At 52.0% G+C, this 20,979-nt stretch overlaps 1 protein-coding gene across 1 annotated transcript; it reads right to left on the bottom strand.

Moving 5' to 3' along the window:
• Positions 1–733: 733 nt before the first annotated feature.
• TMEM9 (transmembrane protein 9) lies at positions 734–20,096 on the bottom strand. Its single transcript, XM_007988991.3, is given in 6 exon segments — positions 734–1,750; positions 9,692–9,823; positions 12,587–12,695; positions 17,624–17,715; positions 19,643–19,690; positions 19,692–20,096. Coding segments are annotated over 6 exon segments (633 nt in total). The 5' UTR covers positions 19,791–20,096; the 3' UTR covers positions 734–1,597.
• Positions 20,097–20,979: the final 883 nt, after the last annotated feature.

The raw sequence follows: 20,979 nt of genomic DNA, 5'->3' as shown, positions 1-20,979 counted from the left end.
TCCCCTTTACGCTTCTGTCTCTGAACTTCGACAAACTACTGCAAACTGACCCCCCAACTCACGTTGTTCTCTTGCCTCCCACCCCTCTCCAAAAACCCAGCATGGGGGCCCACACAAAGGTTCTTAATCCATGTTTATTTGGACAACCCTGGGGACACCAGATCAGCTCGGTCCCTCTAGATGCCTTGCCTGGGTCTTGGACGTACCCTGCACCACACATCCAGACTGGAGCTGGTGCAGTGCTGGGCTCCTCTGGATGTCCCTGTTGAAGCTGCTGGCACTTTCTTCTATGGGGCAGCTCGTTTTCTGGTTGCCCCCACCCACCCCTCTCCTGATACCTATTGGTTTTCATTTGGGGATACTTAAGGGTTTTGCAGGGAGAACTATTTACTGTGTCTGTAGGATATTAGGATGAATCAGGCACTCCAGTTTCAGAGGAATCGCCCACAAACATGAAGCAAGTAAAATCTCAGGATAACTCCCAAGGGCCGGTTCATCATGCTCCTTGCCCCAGCCTACCCACCTCTTTCCTCATCAGGTGAGGAGGACTTCCAGCAAGCCGTGGCCTTGGCCTGAGTGCACTGTGGTTGGCTCTGCCACGGCCCACTGGACTTCCCAAGGCTCTGCCTGTATGGACCTAGCAAGCGCAATGCTCTCTGTCCCCTCTGGGATACATTTACCAGGACACTTGTGAAAAACTCCTAGTTCCCTAAATCTCTTGAAATCCAGCAAGTGAGAGAAATAAAACAATTTAATGATGGCTTCTTGATTTACACACAACTCTAAGACAAGAGAAGGACAAAATTTTCTCTCCATGCACTGGTACAACGAAGTTCAGGGACAAGAGGCGACCCAAGGACAGGGACTGTGGTGTTCAGATCCACGGTCAGCCTCTTGTGTCTCGTGTTCCAACCATCTGGCTCAGCGACTGTGGATACTGGGGAGAGGAAGGACTGCCCAGCCCCCTCAAGTGCGGGTGAGGGGACCGGCAGCAGAGTACGCATGGGCACTCCAAGCCCCAATGGGAGAAGTGCACAGGGGACAGGGAACACCAGCTTCCAGGTGCGTCCTGAAGACCACAGTGGGCTCAGGGGGCCCAGCTCTCCCATCAGAGCTGTCCTCAGGGCTGGAGCTGGGGCTGAGAGGGAGGTGGTGATAAGAACCACTGCAGAAAGGAGCACATGCTGAATGCTGGGCCATGCTTTCCTGAAGTTCCTGAAGACCCAGCTTTATCTTCCAAGGGTAACAACATTCCCAAGACTCGGAGCTGGAAGGTGGCAAGAGTGGAGCCAGGAGAGACAGACTGCATCCACTCCTGAGGCCGCCTCAAACGTCTGCATTCCCTTCGGGCCTGCCTTTCCCCTCCCTTCCACCCCAAAGACCCAAGGAGACAACAGAGATCGGAGACCGCATCCCTCTTCCCTAATCAAAATAGTCAAGTACAACATTTCTAAAGTTAGGGAGGAGGAGGAAAAATGCCACGGGCTCTTAAAGGGAAGACTGGCACCGAGGGAAGGGAAAAGTAGCCCCCCGCTTTGCCCAGCCTGGAAGCTGGCAGCCATGGTGTTGAGGCCTTGACCCAACCATATGAACCCATCTAGCTGAGCATCTTGTGCCGATCGAAGACTGTCTTCCGCTGCTCCTGCACCTGCAGCTTCCACCGCTGCTGGGCACCTTCCACACGCTCCAGGACTGTGTTTGCTCGGGGTCCCCCGAGGGATGCAGCAGCTGCTGCCATAGAGCGAGCATCCTGTAGTGGGAAGAAAAAAAGAGAGGATCTGGCACGGCAAGCCAGAAGGGTCTCGGGTCCTGAAAGTCTGACATGGAAAGAACGACCCATGAGCGACCCCAAAGCCTGACCTTCCCCAGACTGGGAGGCTGGGCCTCCCCAAGTGCTGTGGGCTGAGGACCTTGCCTTGTCATCTGCAGAGCTGAACAGTGTGCCAGGTCTGCTGGAGGCCTTAGTGTCTGTAGCATCTGCAGGATGGGGTCCCTGCCCCTCCCTGGGCCTGGGAAAGCAAGCACTCCAGGAAGAGTAGGCTCTGCTGGGGCCCCAGTTACTGCCACATAGATAGCTCAAGTGAGGTTCCCAGCCTGAACTCACCCCTCATCATGCTCCATTCCACTATTTCTAACTCTCAAGAAGGATGCTAAGCATAGGCTTCAAGACCTCACTTAGGCAGAGGATTTGATGACATTTGTTGTTTCAGGAATGCACCGAGGTGCCCCCAGGGCTAGTACTAGGCTAGAGAACTCCCTTGCCCTCCCTGCCATTGCCCAGGGAATGGGAGGAAGGCCCAGGGGCTAGGGTCTGGCTACCCTGAGATGGCAGCAGTCTGCTCCAGATGGGAGAAGGTGCCTACTGAGGAGTCTGCACAGATCCAGATCCACGGGATCTTAGTTTCTCTGGGAAAGAGGGATGTGACATCACTCAGGGAGTCTGGCAGGGATGGAAATTCAGAGCCGCCCCAGCATTCCCTTTGCAGAGCTCACTCTGGCCCATTCCCTCCTTTGATAGCCGAGGACAGCTCCGCTTCCTCCCTATCTGCCTCTGCTGATCCCCTTCCCCTTTGCTTTCAGAACTGTTGCTGCCATCAAAAGCATCCTCCCCTAATTACCACTTCTCTGCCTCTGAAGCTCCGGAGCCTCTGCATTTCCTGCAGGACCTGAACCTGATCTTTGGAGAGAATTAGAGCTGAGGGCCAGGCCTGCACCCCCGTGGGGATTTCCTCCCTAGCTTTCCCTGCCTCTCATCTCCTGCCACACATCTCTTAAGGGATTAGTGCACTTCTCTAAGCCCAGAGCCGCCCAGTAAATGCAACTTTGCTTCTAATGCCCCAAGCTGGCACGGCTTCTGTCACCATGCAGCTGCTAGGCTGGGGCGAAGGGGGGTGGTGAGGTGAGGGTAGAGTGGACAGAGAATGAGCTGGCAGTGAGGAGGCTGGGAGAGGATTCATCATCATCCCCTTGGAGCTCTGAGGACTTCATCTCGTGAGCGCTCATCTCTAAGCTGCATTAGAGATGGACACTGCCTTCTGGGAGCCTCCCGTCCAGGTCCTGAGGAAGGCTTCCTGTGCCAGGCTAGGTGAGGCTCAGGCAACACCTGAAAGGCAGGTGTGGCCATGTCAGGCAGGGGGCACACTGAGCTTGGAATTAGGACTCCTGGGTTCTGTTCCTGGGCTGGGGACCACCTGCCCCCTTCTAGCCTCAGACTCCCCTAGGCCCGTGTCCCAGGTGGAACTACAGGTCCACAGCAGGGGCTGGGAAGGAGCCATGGCCTCAGTCACTTCTGAGGCAGCGTGTCCCTGAACAAGTTACTTTATTTCTCCAAGCTTCAATTTAATATAATAAATGTAGTCACTGAGACTTTTTTCTGCTCTACAGTCTTTAGGAATTATAGTTACCGAATATTACCCCCCCACACACACACACACAGTGAAAAGGAAGTTTCATAAAACAATACTTAGTGTAATACATTCTGATATTCTTTGCTCTGTCCCATTTTATTTTTTAAAAAATCCTGGTCATGACTCACAAAATTCATTTCATGACCTAATGGCTTGTTTGAAATACACTGGTTTAAGATTAGTAGATTAAACACCACACATATAAAGCACTTACTACCCTGGCTGTCACAGAGCTAGGGCTCAAGAGACCTTTGGTTTCTTTCTTCCCTAGGAGTGATGGCTGATATCAGAGCCTAGCTCTGGAAGCCAGTAGGCAGTAAGGCTTGCAGCCTGCTGCCAGGAGAAAGCCTGTGAGAACTGCTGTGCTGCTGCCCCTCCTTCCAGTTCCATGCCTTCCCTGTTCACTGTGCTGACTGAGCTGGCCACAGTGCTAAGACCAAGCCTCCACCCAATCCTGCCTCTGTGTGGCCGTCTACATGAGGTGGACACTAAAGACCCATCTGGGAAGCTATGGGCCCACCGGGACTTGGTCATCCTGGCTCTGGGGGCTGGATTGCCTTCTCTTCTTCTTTCCATTCCCACTCTCATCTCTTCTGGGACCGTCTTCCTCATGACAGGGCTCCAGTGTGTGTGGGGTGGGGTGCTAGGCTTGGAAGGGTGGGGCAGTTTTAGCCCTGTCCTCCTTCCACTGCTCTGCATCTCAGCGGAGCGTCTTGAGAAGGGGAAGCCAGGGAGAGCCCAGAGCAGAGCATTAAGGGAACATGCTGAAATTTACCACATTACCACAGTATCATTTGTTTTCCCTTCATGTAAAGTCTTAACAAACAGCTCCTAAGTGGGGGAAAGCTGTCTCTGAGAGGCTGTGTTTCCATCGCTAATAGTCTGATTAAAAGGTATTAAAGACTCCACATCTGTTTCAGAGACAGCCCAGAGTGAGGCCTCATCCTTGCTTGCTCTGCAGCAAGTATGGTGGGTAGCAGTGGGAGAAATACCACCAACTCCTCCCCTCTCGCCCTGAGTCTGGGCCTCCGGTTAACTCAGGAACAGAAGGGCAGTTAGAAGGGGAGGCGGGTGGAGCCCCTCCCAATCAGGGGAAAGAGCTTGGACATGGATGGGTTCCCAGGAGGTCCCCAGGGGGACCAGACCAGTGTGACTGTGACAAGTGCCACTACGTGCCAGGCGCTCTGCTAGGCCCTTTACACAGATTATTCCCAGGCTCACAACACTGGCAAATGGGTAAAACTATCCCATATCGTAGCTGCAGAAACTGAGGCTCTGAAAGGTGAATCATCTTGCTGCCCAAGGCTGCATGGCTGTTTAGTGGCCAAGTCAGAATTTGAACCTATGTATGTATATCTCTTATCCTAGGACCCAGCTGGATCCTTCTTTAGCTGGTTTCTCCTAAGAGGGAGCCAGCATGGACAACCAAAGAGATAGGTTGGTATCTTTCCCCACAGCTAGAGCAAGAACAAAGCACCTCTAAAGGAACCAATGCTCAGGACATCAAGCGAGGCCCTCCTCTCCAGCACTGGGAGGACACAAGTAGCTGTGTGGATAAGCCCGAGCTGATCAAACTAGCCCTGAGCCCTTCAGGCCGTCCCAGATGAAACCCTCTTCAGCCTGCCCAGAAGCACTGGTTCTGAGCTGGCACTGGACTTGGCCCAAGTCTGACCTGACAAGAACACAGGGAGAGTGAGAACCCCACCTCAGGCGGCTCTCCCCTCTCTCCCCCTCTCTCCTCCCCAATCCTAGACACAGGAACGTGACCAGGCGGTCTCATCACTTACCAGCCACTCAGCAAAGCATGGCCCTAGTGCAAAGCCCTTTAGCAAGAGGACTATACAGCCTGAGTTTTCCACGTTTGACCCAAATCCTTGCTGCTGTTGCTGCGTCCCACTGCATCTCTGCGGCGAGGCTCTCCCTGACCCCTGCATGCTGCAGCCGGAGCCACCTTCCTACGACACACCAACTCATGCTGTTTCCCTGCTCAAAAACCCCAGCTGGGACCCAGCTGCTCACAAGTAAAACCCTGCTGAGCATGACATTCAAGGGCACTCCCAGCCTCACCTCCCCGCTTACCCCCAAGCCTCTAGCTACACTGGTCCATGCGTCCTTCTCTCTACCTGTGGTGATCACCTCACTCAGGCCCTTGTGCACTCTGCCCCTCAGGCTTCCCTCCAGCAATCATGATGCTACTTAAGTGTTAACACCTGATTGAAATAGCACATTCTTAAGGATGAGCAAATACTTGTAAAGCTTCCACGCACACGTTCACAACAGTTATGCTGAGGTAAAAATGATTATGTCTATTTCAGATTTAGAAAACTAAATCAGGAGGTTAGCACCACGGATAGTAAATGGCAGGGCTCGGCCCCTCCCAAGACTGTGATTAACCACAATGCTGTGCTGCCCCACTGGAGGCTCTAGAAGCATCTGTTGAACTGCACATCTTTCTATTCTGCCCTCAGGGGAGGAGGCTGTCTGGACTGCCCTCATCAGTGTGTCTGTTCCGTGTTTCACTGTCAGCTCCCCAGGGCTGGGGTCCTCAGCACACAGCTGCCACCCATGTGCGGACAGGAGGGGAGACTGCTCCCCAGGGGCCCGAGTCTTCTCCCCGGTGCCTGCATTTCCAGTTCCCATCATCATCATCGCCTTTCCTCAATTTCCCTGTATACTCTCTCCCAAACGGGGCCCAGAACTCTACCCACTGCCCCAGGAGGGTGAGCACTTTGAAGACCTCTTCAGAGCTTGGGCCCACACTGTGAGCAGCGACATCCCCAGCCTCAGAGAAACCATGTGTGTCTCTTCAAAGAGGGCCCAACCTGCACATCTAAAACAGCTCTGTTTGCCGTTTCTGCCCCAGCAAACATGCTTGCTTCCTCCTTTCAAAGGACGTCTGAGCCCAGGGATTACGCCTAATGCTGCTGGAATCCCAGGGGAGGCAGCGCCCAGCAATCAGGGCCCACTGAGGCTCTGCCAGCGCTTTCAAAGGGAACATGACAGGCTTTCATCTCCCTCCATGAACGGGACTGAGGCTGAGGGGGAGGCCTCCCCTTCCTCTTCCAGTTCTTTACCTCCAGGGCAGGAGAGCTCCTGGCCACAAGAATTGGGAAGAGGGAGCCAAGGGGTCCCTAACCTGAAAAAATGCCCTGACGTCCAGATCTCACCCCTAACTGGGTCCCAAACTCCTGGGGCATAGGGCCTGAAAGTTCCTGGAGCCTAGGGAGACTTTTCCTTCTAAAGTCACCGAGTTGTACAGGCCTAGGCCAGCTTTCAAGGAACCCCAAGAGGCCATGTCCTGACTTTGCTCCTCTTGGGCTGAAACCCAGAGACATGGCACAGCCTAGGTACTGCTGCCGCTCCTCTGAGTGCCTGCCCCCCAGCCCCATGTTTCCCCACAATCCTTTCCTCTGTGCACTGAGAGGGGCAGTAGATTATCCCTCGTCGCCCAGGACTAGGGCCCCGGTCTCTGTAAAGGCAAGTTCCTTGGGTTCTGTCTAGCCCCAATGCCTTGTTCATCCTCCCTGCAGTTCAGTGGTCACTCTCCCATCCACCCTGAGCTGGCACTGAAAATCCCCCTCTGCCAGGAAGCCTTCCTTCCCAGACTAACACAAAGGGAAGGGTAACTTTCCGACCCTTGTCTAGTAAAGAGGGGCCTCCCAAGGCATCTGGCTTCTTCAGCTGACCATCCATCTTATGAAGCCAGATTTTACTGCCAGCCTTTATGTTTCCTGCTGGTTCACCTGCTTTTGGCCATCTTGGGGCTTAAATCCCTGAGGGCAGACATAAGGTCTGTGTAAATCTCAACACCGTGCCACCTGCAGGTTTTCTGAATACACTCAGAAAAGCAGGGTTGCTGAACCACAGACATCTGTGACCTCTAGACCACATAGAATCACAAGAGGTGAGGGGATGGAGAGGTGATGCCAAAGAATGGGACCGAGGGCACTTTCTTACCCAGCCAAGGGCACCCAATGACATCTACCTGCCCCAGGCCAAAACCAGCCAGAGTTGGCTGCACCCGAGGTTAGGGTATCAAAGAGATTAAACACAACCTTTTATGACCTTTTAGAACCTTGGGTGAGAGGTGAGGGCATGTCATCCTGTCCATCCCAGGGCTGGAATCTCCCCTACAGCAGGGAGCATGGCTCGCCAGCTTCTATATGCTGCAGCCTGTCACAGCCTACTGTCCTCTCAGGCAGTCCTGCTACAGGTTAGCCCATCTAACCCCTTCTTCTTCCCAAGGCTCATACGAACAAGCTTCAAATGAGGAGCACCCCAGGTCTCCTGGGGGTAAGAGAGACCTGGGTTCATACCCAGGGATGGTAAGCTACCCTCCCCAAGCTGCCCTCCCTCCGGCTCCCTGGCTAGGATGGCAGGAGACACAACAAGGCCATGCCCCAGAGCCATGCATTCCACGGAAATCATTGGGCTGCATCTCTCAATTACTACCCCAGCCAGGACTGCAATTACCACATTACCCCTAATCGCTGAGTGTTTATTGGCGATGCTCCTCCCTATCAGAGCTGCTATTACTCTACATTAATAACCAGGTAGGCACACGAGGTTTCCTCTTGAACACAGACCACCCAACTGCCAGTGCCACCACCTCCCAGGCCCCAGCTCCAATGGGGCGAGGTTCATCCCCTCTGCTCCACCTTCGGCCAAACTCATGTCAGCAGGAGGCTGGGGGCAAACTGGGAGCAGTCCAGGCATGTGCGCAGGGTGGGGCGACACAGCCCTGGAGAGCAGGCAGGCTCCCTCCCTGACCTGCCCTTCTCTTCACTCTTCATGCTGGCCCAGACCCACGTCACCCAGGCAGCTTCGCACTTACACTTGAGCCCCGGGGTCCTCTTTTTGGTGAGGAACTGGCTCATGGTCTTGCAAGGGAGCCCAGCCTACCTACCCCATAGTTAGACCACACTGTCTACAGCAAGACTCCTAGCTTCCTCCTTATACTGTGTGAAATCTCTCTGTCCCTAGGTGAGGCTAAGCTGTCTCCTACAAACTTCTGAAGGCAGCTATTATGTGTCTCCTTTAGTTGTCTTTTTTCCTTTAAGCTAAATAACTCTCAGTTTCTTCAACTAATTCTCCGAGGCCTAGCTGAGGCGCTTCCCCACTAGATATTCCTTATGCATATGCATGAGTTCACTCAGGGCATCCCTCCATCAATCAATCAACAGGAGTATCTTCCAGCAGCAAGGCCCTGGGGACAGAGCTCAGAGTGGAAGCAGCAGCCAACCCCGTCCGCCTCGGCTCCACGCCTCTAAGCAGCCCGCTCTGCTGTCTCGTGCGCCCAGCTAGCTGGTACATGAGTGCGTAAGTGGGGAGCCCAAGGCACACAGGGCTCACTCAGGCAAGATTCCCCTAGACCACCTGGGGAGTGCGGGGCTCATCACAACTCTGCTCAACATGTTGGTGCACCACGTCTCACTCCCACCAAGAGTCCTTCACCTGAGCCCTCCTGTCCCCCTGGGTTTCCTCGCCATGGTGTCCACTTTTTAGTATGAGGATGAATGGGAAGATGATGAGAGCGCTTGCTAACTGCGCTGGGCCTGGTCCAAGCCCCGTCAGCTCCCCACCATTGCATGAGCTCCTGGAGGCCTTGCAGGCCGTCTGGGGTCAGTGGTTCCCCACTTTCCATATCAGATAAAGCCAAGTCCCCTTAGCTTGACATTTAGGGCCTTTAATAATGTGGACTTAATCCACTGGCCAGCTCTCTCTGCCACTGTGCAAACACCCCTACCCTATGCTTGCAACGCTCAAACTTCCTCACACGTCCCCCACCCGGCACCAATGTCTACCTCATTCCTCTTCCGCTCTGGAAATCCTACATTTCCCTCCAGACCCTGGAGCTCTGGTTTGCAGTGAGCAAGTGTTCAACAGATGTTTGTGGAATCACTTGACAAACAAATTAACTTGCCGCCTTCCAGTCCACCAGCAGCTTGTCACCCATGTCTGAGCACGCGGGGAATATTATGTGTATCTATGTGTGACTGGCCCTGGTTGGCTGCACCCCCTCTGCTGGGAAGCACAGTGCAGCAGGATGACATGGCTCCCCCGGCTTGTGCATGGAGCCTGCCTGATGCCTGGTGTCCTGCTTCATCTGGAAGGGCAAAGGGCAGGCCCCTGCTGAGTCTGGGTGATGTGTAGGACATTGACCAGAAAAGCAACTTGAAGCATGTGGGGGAGGTGGGCCCTAGACCTAGGTGGCGCTCCTCTGGGTTTTGCCCTGGGGACACACATGCAGGGGCCCAGGGCCTGGGCACTCAAAGCCCTCTTACCTCATTCTCCTCCTCATTGTGCAGTTGCTCGGTGTATGCATCTGGCTTTCGGATCAGAGGGTCCACCAGCATCAGAAAGGCCATGTAGAGCAAGAGGGCACCCACCACGGACAGGTAGATGACAATGATGACCTGAGGAAGAGACCAGCGTGCCTGTGAATCAGCATCTGGGGCCAGGGCTAGAAATCTGTTTCTAGTCTTGGGCCATCTGTGCCTGGCTGGCAGTGACTCCTCGAGTGGTGCACTAACAAAGGACTTGGAGGCAACGTAGGCTCAGAGGGAAAGCATGCCCTGAAAGGAAAGGGAGGGCCTACTCCACAGAGGAAGCACTCGGTCCTAACTTGAGGGAATCTGCACAGCAGGCATCAGGGCAGCAGGCAGATGACAGAGGAAGAAGTCCGGAGCCTGATGCCCTGAGAGGCTCGCGGGGCAGAGGTGGGAACACAGGGCCTCCCTGGCTGTAGAAGAGTCCATGATGAAGGGTGAAGCAATCAGAAACTAAGAGCAAGGAAGAACAGGCTGTGGAGAGGCTGGAAAGCTGAGACCAGGAAGAATAAACCTGGGCTGGGGGCTCATTGCTCCTGTGGAGAGCAGGACGGATGGGGCACGCTGGCCCACTCACAGCACGCCCCTGCGCAGAGTGGCTCAGGCTGGTAAGAAGGCGTGCACTGGGGGTGGAGGTCACGCCTGCCCTCCCACCAGCCCCTCTGCAGGGAGGGGAAAGCCAGGGCTAGAACAACAACTCCATGAATCTCTTACATACACAGTGCTTCACAAGCTGGAGTCATTTTGTTTTTACAGAAAAGATAGATTTAATGAGGCAAATTCAATGTTTCTCAATGTGGGTGCTCTGGGATTTTGGGTGGGACATCCCTGTAACGGTGTTGGTAACACACCTCGGTTATTGGGACCACAAAAGCACCTTCATCCGCTTCTAAATGCCCTCTGTGGGGCTGCAATCATCTGACTGAGAACTGCTGGGCTAGGTCACCCGGGATCCCAAGGCTACCAGACGGTGGAGGTGTGACTCGAACCCAGACTTGCTGACTCCCTCTCAAATGCCTTTCCTAATTCCACAGTGCCTGGCCATTGCTGGCTTCTGATCTCAGCCCTGCCCTGCCTAGACTGTGAACAAGAGTGAAAAAAAGAACCTCAGGACTTTCAAGCTGGGTGCCCAGCTCAGCCAATAGCCAAGTTCCACTGGACCAATGTCCCACCTGACTGGGGCACCGTGTTCACACCTGATTAAACAGGTCAAATAATCAGACCTCACCTGTACCCCAGGAAGGCGGAAGGAGAACAGAGGCTGGGTCTTCAATAGGCTGAAGCTGAGGGGCGCCTCCTAGGCAGGAGGATTGGGGGAAATGGGAGGGATTAGGAAGTTGTATCTGATGAGGTCCCCATGCCAGGAAGTTCCCTCCCGGCCAAAAGGGAGCAGCGACGACATCTGGCTCTGAATTTCAGGTCTCAGGCATCTGGTCCCTGGAGGGTGAGGCCCACTGGAGCAAGTTCAGAGAAGGAGAAAGACAGTTGCAGGAGGGGCTGCCTCAGGTGGGAGGATGAAAGGAGTTGAGTCTGCACAGGGCACTGGCTGGGAGCGGTGGAGGACAGACAGCTGCTTTGTCCCTGAGTGGTGAGAACACAGAGGAGCTACAGCACACGGCTCCCTGGAACAAGCAGGAAGGACAGCAGTGAAGACCACCGCCCCCCAAAATGTGCCTCAAAAGGAGAAACCTGATGGAGGACCCGGCAGTGCCTTTAAATATGAGAATTATTTTCCAATGCTATCTATAGACTCTTCAAAGGATAAGCAGAAAAAAGCTACAAACTGGAACAGAAAGGGCTACATTAGGCTGGACATGGTGGCTCACACCTACAATCCCAGCACTTCGGGAAGCCAAGACTGGAGCATTGCTCGAGGCCAGGAGTTTGAGACTAGCCTGGGCAAGATAGTGAGACCCTGTCTCTACAAAAAATTTTAAAAATTAGCTGGGTGTGGGGATGTACACCTGTGGTCCTAGCTAATCAGGAGGCTGAGGTGGGAGGGTTGCATGGGCCTGGGAGGTCAGAGCTGCAGTGAGCTGTGATCATGCCACTGGACTACAGCATAGGCAACACAGTCAGACCCAGTCTCTAAAACACAAAAAAAAAGAGAGAAATGACTATGTAATCAGTGAGCACTGTGTGTACCAGGCGCCTGGCCCAGGATTGTTAGAACCTGGACTAGGAAGCTGCACTGGGAGGCTGGGGGTCATGGGGGTCTCTGCTAGGGCAGCTTCACAGCCTCCAGAAGACACAGGAAGTTCTGCCTGGTGCAGAGGAATGAACAGAGACCTCGTGACGTCTGTGGTGGTGACTGTGTCTATCATCTCTTTCCTGAATTCACCCAAATAATCAATGAGAACAAGGTTCAGGAAAACACAAAAGGACCAATCTGATGTTCTCCCAGCACCCAATATCCAGCCCTAGTTCACAGCTCTGACGCTTTTTACAGGAGCTTAATTAGACTAAGCTCCAGGAGGGCAGGCCAACCTCCCCATTGGCAGCATCTGCCCAGAATATAGCAGGCACCGAAAAGAGATTTACTGGATGAACAGAAGGGAGAGGAAGGAAAAAAACTGGAAAGAATGCAGGGAAAAGGGAGTCTCCAGCAGCTCTCCCAGGGCTCTCCCCTCTCACTGTAATGGGAACCACTGGAAAGAGAGCAGAGAAGGGAGCTGGCTCCAGGAAGGTGTGGGATGTGGGTCCCGGTGTCTGTACTAGGCTAGCCTAGAAGCCAGTCTCATAGCCGTTGGAATGTTCCAGAATAAAGTGAAAAACTGTGGGTGTAGGCCAGCCCGCGATTGGGGAATGGAGTGTGGGAATCCCACTGGCTTCCTGAGACCCTGGCATTACCTTGATGGTGGTGGTGCTGCGCTCCTCATACCTGCACTCACACAGCAGGCAGTAGGCCTCCACGTCATGGCCAGGCACCGGCATGGGCTCCACCACGTGCAGGCAGTTGCTGCAACAGAGACAAACAGGGCTGTCGAGGCAGGGCCACCAGGTCTTAAAGCCTCAAGACCAGGGAAGCAGGCAGCCAGGGGAGTTGAGAGGTAGGGACTGGGAAAAAGTGAAGGGTGCTCCCAGAGAGGACTGAGGGCTTATAAAGGATCAGACTGGCAGAATCCCTTCCCAACCCAAAGTCTCATAGCCCATGCCCCTTGCACATCAAAACCAGCTCTCCAAACTACCTACAGTGTTGGCACCAAAACCATCAACGTTCCCAGAGTTCTACCCCCAGCCGCCTTCCTCATCTCATGCTATGTTTTCCCTCCATGTGCTCATCTGTCCCAAAGGTTTAACTCAGAAGCTGACGGATCTTAGATCACAATCTCCAGCCAGGGCCACTCTCCTCTATAAGCTACAGGAGTCACTATTTGCATGTCCCATAGAGACTATGAACTCTACACCTGCCCCTGCACACCCTTTGCCCCCCACTCCCTACTCCTGCAAACCGGCTCCCCATTCGCAATGGCAGAGAACACCTCTACCATCCACTTCACTGTCTGGGTTAAACCCTGGAAATCATCTTTGACACTGCCTTCCTCTCATCTATGAATCCACCAAAGGCCAGTGATTTTACTTCCCTAAAAATTCCTAGAATTCATCTCCTTTATTATTTCCCACTGCTGTGTCTTAGCTCAGGCCCTCATTCTATCTTCCTTGGACAACTGCGCCAGCCTCCGCACTGCCCTCCTGCCTCTAGTTTGGCCTTTCTAACATGTACTACCTTCCCACGGCAGCTGAGTAGTCTTCCAGAATGCAACTCTGGTCATGTCATTCCCCAGCTTAGGCCGGGTCAGTGCCTCCACAGAGCCCCTAGGGCCAGTGCTAACTCAATTACTCTGCCGGGGGTCCCAACCCACGTCACTACAGTTCCATCTCCTGCTACGCCTCCCTCACCCACTTTCCCATCCTCCAGTCACATGGATCTGCCAGGCTGCTCTCTGAATGAGCCACACTCACACTCTCACCAGGAGGGCATGGCTTTGCCACCTCGTCTCATCTTTTAACTCTCAGCTCAGCTGCCTGTGCCCAACAGCCAGCTCCTCCCAACCCCCCACCAATGCACTGCACTGGAATCCAATCTTTATTTGTGCTGTCTCCCCAGGAGGTGTACGTTCCTCGAACACACGGTTACGTCTTATACATCTCCATATTCCCAGTGCCTAGCTGGGTGCTCGCCAGAGCAGGTTCAGTAACTACATGATTCCTAAAGGAAGAGTAGACCCACTTAGCCCACTTTCATCTAACAGCACTCTTGCATAAGGTGGGATAAAGATCTTAGGTTCCACATCTAAAAACAGGGAAAGAGGCTTAGGAGGCAAAGTGGCATCTCCACAGTGGTGGTGAGGCCAGAAACCAAATCCAGATCCTCAGCCACATGTCTTTACTTCTGACTCAGCCTCAGTGGGGCCTGGGCTGGTACCTGGCTTGCCTCAAGCCTCTCATTCCCAGCCTTCCTCAGATCAGCATGGTTCCAACCCGTTGGGTTCATGGACCACACTGAGAAAGCAAAAAACTCTACAGAACGCACTTCATCACTACCAATGGAAAAAACCAAACTCCTCGGGGGTGTGCAGAGGTGAAGCAGGTGTCATGCTGCAGTGCACCTGGGCTCTGTCCTGGCTCTGCCACGAAGTGTTCATATCCTGGGCCTGTCCTCTTCTCTGTGAGATAAAGCAGTTGCACCAGATAATCTTTAAGAAGACCTTCCAGCTCTGACCGGTGTCCTGCAAGAGTCAAGCACAGCTCCCTTCTGAGCTATAGGGCTGGGTTTCTGGCAGAAGCATCAAGGGTGTGTGATATAAAGATCATGTGTTGGAATAAGAATGGGATGTGCTCTAAAAGACTCTGTTCTCCTAAAAATCCATATGTAGCATACAAGAGTTTATCTAAACCTTTCATGATCCAGTTCCATCTCTGTGTCCAACATGTTACTTACTCCCTGCTGTTAGCAGGTCTCCCCTGTTGTAACTGAAAGTACTGCTTTCAGGCCTTGCACGCTGTTTCCTCTGGGAGGGAGGGGTTGAGGGGCAAGGCCAGGGTCACCCAGGGTGCTTGGTTGTCATTCCTGTCCAGAGGGAATGCCATCTTCCCTTCTCCAGGAAGTCTCTACGAGCCTCCAGATTCCTCCCTTACGTGAGCTACATTGGGTCTTGGGTCTAGGTCATACCAGTACTGCAGTGGGATTTATGGATTTCTCACAAGGCCAAGGTGTCAGGGGCAGTTTGGAAGGGCGACCTGAGTTCTTCACTGTGGGATCCTGCTACCCAGGGAAACAGCAATGAGGAGCTGAAATACTTCTGCTGTCTCCAACTCTCCCGTGATAGTGGGCAATTTATTTAACTTCTCCAGCCCTCGGTTTTCTCATTTACAAATGGAGACTGAACTTGGTCAGTGTCTTCCAAACTGTACTCTTTTGGGACCCATAGGAACCACTGTACGATGGGGTGGTAGTCAGGGAGGGGCCGAGGGACACTTCCCTCTCAGCCAGAGCAATTCCGACTTTATGTTTTATAGATTTTGTTTCTAAAATTGATTTTGTTTGCAGAGAAGTTCTATTTTAACAAGTCTGAAAGGTAAGGAACTAGCCAACTTATTAAGTGTCTTCCTGCTCTGGGAGTGTCTCTAATAACACATCCCTTGCCAGACCCACCAATAGGGCAAAATTGGGGTTTCTGCCTTTTTTGTGCATACAGTTATAAACTCTCAACACTAGATGGCAGGATACCAGTAAACATAGGAACATACATGGCTTGGCCACTAAACCTGAGGACCGCATCTCAGATGATTCTGGCTTTACTCTTGCACAACCAAGGGGAAGGGTGCAAGTGTTCTTTAGCAGTGGACCAACGTGACAGCAAAGTGAAAACGTGGCAGACACTAGAAGACCCACTCAAACTGGCCTCCTGTAGCGCTAAGGTACTCAGATCAATGTCAAGGCCCCACCCTACCCTTAAGAGGCTCCAGGCAAGCACATGACGACTCCCAGTCAAAGTCAGTGTCACTGGGTCCCAGACTCCTGGAGTCTTTCCTCTAGCCTCACCCACCACCCTTAATGGAGCTGCCCTGAGGTTCCTGATGTAAGGCTATTCATCAGGCAGCCCCTTAATTCTGACTTCTAAGGGGAAGAAGGAGATAAACTATAGCCTGAGAGGTCTAGACAAGACTCCGTCCTCTGTAGGCATCCAACCTTGGGTTTTCAGGCCATCTACAGCTCCAGGACAGAGAGAGTGTTCCTAAATTTGCAAGTGTCTGCCTGCACAAGGAGTGTGGGATATAGCCTTGTTATCTGGTGAAGGGCTAAGACAGCCCATCAAAGTTTTTACTGATGCTATTTGAACTATAACCACAAGATACAAGGGGGTTACCTGGACTTCTCCTAAGTAGAAGGCTAGTGCTTCAGGAGGAGCCTGTTTTCTCAGTCTGTGGTGTAAGTTTGACCATGACTATCTATGTGGCCACCAGTAAGGCATGATATCAGCTAACATTAATATCATTAATGTTAAAGACATTAATATCAGCTAACATTTATATAAGCACTTACTATGTGCCAGGTATTGTTCTAAGTGCTATAGTTACCTGTGCACACACACGCACAACACACACACAAACACATACTTAACACTCAAAATACTGCCACTATTTACAGTAAGGAAATCAAAGTGCAGTGGAGACTAAGTAATCTGTCACACAATTAACAATCGGCCAGGCTAAATTTGAAGTCAGGAAGGTTGAACACAGAGTCTGTCTATCTAACTAGACTGCCTCTCAGAAAACCACAGAGTCTCAGAGTTGGAAATCCAACTAGCTTCAAAATTCTTGAGCGTTGCTCCAGATCAACTGTGTCCTAAGCACCAAAGGAAAGAAAGGTTACTGCTTCCCCCCACCCTCACTCCATATTTGAACAATCAAAATCGGGGGGTGGTGGTGGTACCGGGAATCTGTATTTTCTCAAAGCTCATCTGCTTTCAGAAAGCAGGAGAGGCAGCACTGACCCGGACCCCTCATCTGGTGTTGATCTCTTCTATAGTGACCTCGGCCCATCTGTGCTCAGGGCCCTCCAAGTACAGAGATTCCTGACTCCTAAAACTGCCTAGATTCGAAATGCTCCCTCAACTCATGCTTAAGTCGGTTTCCCTGAAGCTTTGGCTCCAACTCTACACCAAGAAACCCCACTGAACGTAACTGATCCCCACCAGTACCTGCTCCCACAGGTCCCACTTCCTATAACATGCCAGCCCTTAATCAATCATCGTGCGCCCCCAAGTCCTCTCCTCTTTAGGCTCTCCTTGCTTCCTTAAGCCATTCCTTCCAGGACAATGTGTTGAAACTTCCCTTCACTGCACTAGTCTCCTTTCTCTGAATGAATTCTGGGTTATTCTTCTCTTTTTAAAAGTGAGGTACCCAGAAATGAATTCAAGACTCTAAATTATTTCTTTGGGCCTCTGTCTCTGCTATTATAAAATAGGAGCAAAATCCATCCCACCTACCTTACAAGGATGCTATGAGACTGGCACAGAATATCACATGTAACAACTTTGCAAAAGCATTAGGTATCCTACAGTATGTGGTCAGAATACCTACGTCTCCCAACTTCTCTACTACCATTCTGTATGCATCACTAAAGACCAATATTCAAAGTAAAACAACAAAATCTGCTCCTCTAGCCAGGGACCACCCAGCTGGAATTCAAGACACCTGGGTCCTGTTTCCATAGACAGTTGACAACTATGAAATTGGTTCTGTGACATGAATAATTACTCCTTTGAAAGGCTCTTCATAGGAATGGGAGAGCATGCTTATCCTCCAGGGTCCAAGAACTCTAGTAAACACCCATAACTTCAGCCAGGTATAGCAGCCAGGGGCCTGTGTGTAATGCCTTACCAGTCCTTCTGGGACACATTCTGGTTATAAATGTGCCCACTGATGTTTCTATAAGGTGGACAAATGCATTTGCACCGGATGTCTTCAGAACTCTGGAAGAGAAAGCACACGTCAAGTATGCAGAGACTCTGCCTGGGTTCAGGTTCTAGCAAGGTTGTCAACTTTCTGTTCCCTATCCTGTTAGGTGAACCATATCTATGCTCTTGAGCTTTCTCCATCCCCAAGTTCAAGTCCAGCAAGAACTGCCACTGCAGGAGGCAAGCTACAGCACAGGGTCCTAAAGACAGAAAATGTCCAGGCAGCAAATGAGACTCACAGAAAGTTGTCTAGGCCTGCGAGTCCCAAAGTAGGTACTTAGAGGAATCGGGGGAGAGGGAAGGGGGGAAATGCGTGTGAGTGAGTGTGTGTGTGTGTGTATGTGTGTGTGTAGTGAAGTGGCAGTCCTCTACCCCGGACCCCACACTTGTGTGTGCACCTCTGTCCAGTGGACTTGGCAGCCAGCCTCTTCCCCACATTCCATCTCCAACTTCTTTGGTAGGATTGGGGAAACATAAAGGGCAAGGGTAAACAAGAAAAAGTGGGTCATTTCTGTGGGCATACTCAAGCAACCCCTTTGAAAGTTCTTCCCTTCTGGAATGAGTAAGAGATACTACCATAAATGTCTTTATTAATTAGGAATTCTGAGGAGAGAATGGAAGCAAACCCCTGGCCTTAACCTTACTTCAAAGCCTGGATGATCTTTAGTTCCACAGATCTATCCAAACAGCTCCATAGGAATGTAGCCTTAAAGAATGGAAGTTATCTCAGGAGTCCTAGAACTTAGGTGGGTTACCCTTAATAATGGAAACTTCAAACTGTATAGGACTTTACACTGACAGGGCATTTTTACATTGTTATGTAATTTGATTCTCCCTAAGCAGAGTAACAGATACAACTGCTGCTACAGGTGGCAGTACTAGCATCCCTAAAACAAAAATTCAAAATGCCCCCAATCTCAAACTTGTTAAGCACGGACATGACCACAAAGATGATGTTAACACTGCAGAAAAGCACCTATAGACATGGTAAAAATGTGTCATGGGCTTCTTGAAATACTACAGCAGAGTGCATTCATAACAGAACAAGAAATCGTGTCAGTCTATAAAATCAAAAAGACTTCTAAGACAAAAGCTTGTTAATGAATCAGGTGACTGGCAAAAACATTTTTAAAAGCCGTCTGGCAGAATGCCTTCTCATCTCTAGAGAACCCACTTTCTGGTCCCTCTACGGCTTCAAATACTACTTCTCACCTAAAAAAAATACTGTGCACAGTAACCTTTAATCAAAACAGCGTCACAGCAGGAGACAGAAAGCCTGATGCTGCTGTGTCTAGCAGCTGATACAGGTATTCTGGTGATGCTACTGTGCTACCCCGAACACATCATTTATTTTCACTGTATTAATAGTACATCATATTTTTTACTGTTAAGAATGTATTTGTAAGAAAATATTTATCGGTAGCATATAAATTCATTGTCAGGAACGGTGGTGATGCCAACCAACCAGACTATCCACATGGGCGCCTGAGATAGTGACACCTTTGCTTTCTCATGGTTCAGTGTAGATAAACTTCATTTTATGCACAAAATTATTGAAAATACTGTATAAAATTACCCTCAGGCTATGTGTATACAGCATATATGAAACATAAACGAACTTCAGGTTTTGACTTGGGTCACCTCCCCAAGATACCTCATTTTGTATGTGCAAATACTCCCAAATCCAAAAATATCTGAAACGAAAAATACTTCTGGTCCAAAGCAAAGGAAGGTACGAAGAACTTAGATAACTTCTCCAAACTTCCTTGCTGGAAGTCCACCACTGATCTGTCTGATCCAGAGTGAGTCAGTGCTCTGTGCCCCATCCTCTTCCCCCGCACGATCCTTAGAGAGGCCAGCAGCCTTGAACCTGAAGGAAGACCACTAAAAAAAGTATGGCCCATAGGTGAGTGAGAGGCAGGCTTAAGGAGCAACTAGCTACCTCTGAGTCAGCCCTGTAGACAGGGTGGCCGTGCACGGTGGTCGGCGGTCGTGACCAGGTGCTGCAGGCTCACCTCCCTCACCTTGTTGGCTTCAGCTGGGGGCACCAGCAAACACCCGACCACAGCCACCAAAGATAAGAGCTTCATGCTTATCAAGCTTGCTGGGCCAGCAAAGCCGGACACCTGGAAAAAGAGATACGGAGTCGGAGAAGGGGAAGGTGGCCACGCCGCAGCCAGCACGCTAGGCCCTTAACCATCTTGCCAAGAAGTGGGAATGGGGGGGGGGGGGGGCTGGGCTCCAGGATTCCAAGGCCTGCTAAACTCGGTCGCCAAACCCTGCTTTCCATCCCGCACAACTCTCCGGCTCTCCGCCGGCCACCTGGTGGGCCCGGCAGAGGGGGCCTCGAGAGGACACCGCTGCCAGGGGCCTCCAGTTCCTTCTCAAGGCCCGGCTCTGACCCGCGCATCACGTCCCACTGCCCTCCGCCATCTCCGCCTCTGCCCGCCCCGCAGCTCCTCCCCGCTCGGGCCCGACGGGAACTTTTGGGTGCGAGTCTGGGACCCCTGCTCCGACGGCGAAGGCCGGTGCCCACCACGCCCAGAGGTTTTAGGCCAGACTGGGACCCCCAGTACCCCCGCGACCCCCGTCCCCTCCCCCAATGCCGCGTCCACGAACCTGCAAGCCCGCCGCAGCCGCAAAAGACCCAGCGGGCCCCGCCCTCTCCTAGCTTCTATTGGCTGCCAGAGGAGCTCGTTAGCCCAACCGCGCTGTCGCCATGGCAGCAAGACCCGCCTTCACCTGGGGTGGAGACTCTTGCGCAAGGGAGAGGCGGGCATTTCTCAAACCCGACCAAATCAGAAAAGGGAACGTCAGCCTTCCAAACTCCTGGGGAAGGGTCTTGCCTTTGTGTGGCCTTAGAATTCCCACTGCAGTGCTTCTCCCTTCCTTGTATCATAAAACTCAGCTTGTTTCATCTTGCTGTTTTAGAGAGAAAGCGCTTTATGCACTGTAAGCTAGTAACAGCAACAAAAACGATATGAGATTGAAGGGCTTTGTCCTCATTCAAAATCTGGAAATGATATTTAGGGATCCACGTCTTTGCTACAGAGGACTTTCAGCGCGGCAACGTCTCTACCCCTACACACACACCTGAGAAGGAGAAATCGAGGGTTGGAGAGGGGTTGGTGTGGGCTGGGCCTGTGAAGAGTGTGCACAACAGCGTCCTTAGCCTGGTCCCCCTACCCCATGCTGGTGCTGGGCCTGGCAAAATGGGGCAAAGTGTGCATGGCCAGGATGCAGGGGTGGGGGTCCCCAGCTGCTACAGGGCAGGTGTGA

This window comes from Chlorocebus sabaeus, chromosome 25, assembly GCF_047675955.1.
Source record: "Chlorocebus sabaeus isolate Y175 chromosome 25, mChlSab1.0.hap1, whole genome shotgun sequence".
Lineage (NCBI taxonomy): Eukaryota > Metazoa > Chordata > Mammalia > Primates > Cercopithecidae > Chlorocebus > Chlorocebus sabaeus.
The sequence above is the reverse complement of the archived record's forward strand: the minus strand, read 5'-3'. Positions and strand labels throughout refer to the sequence as shown.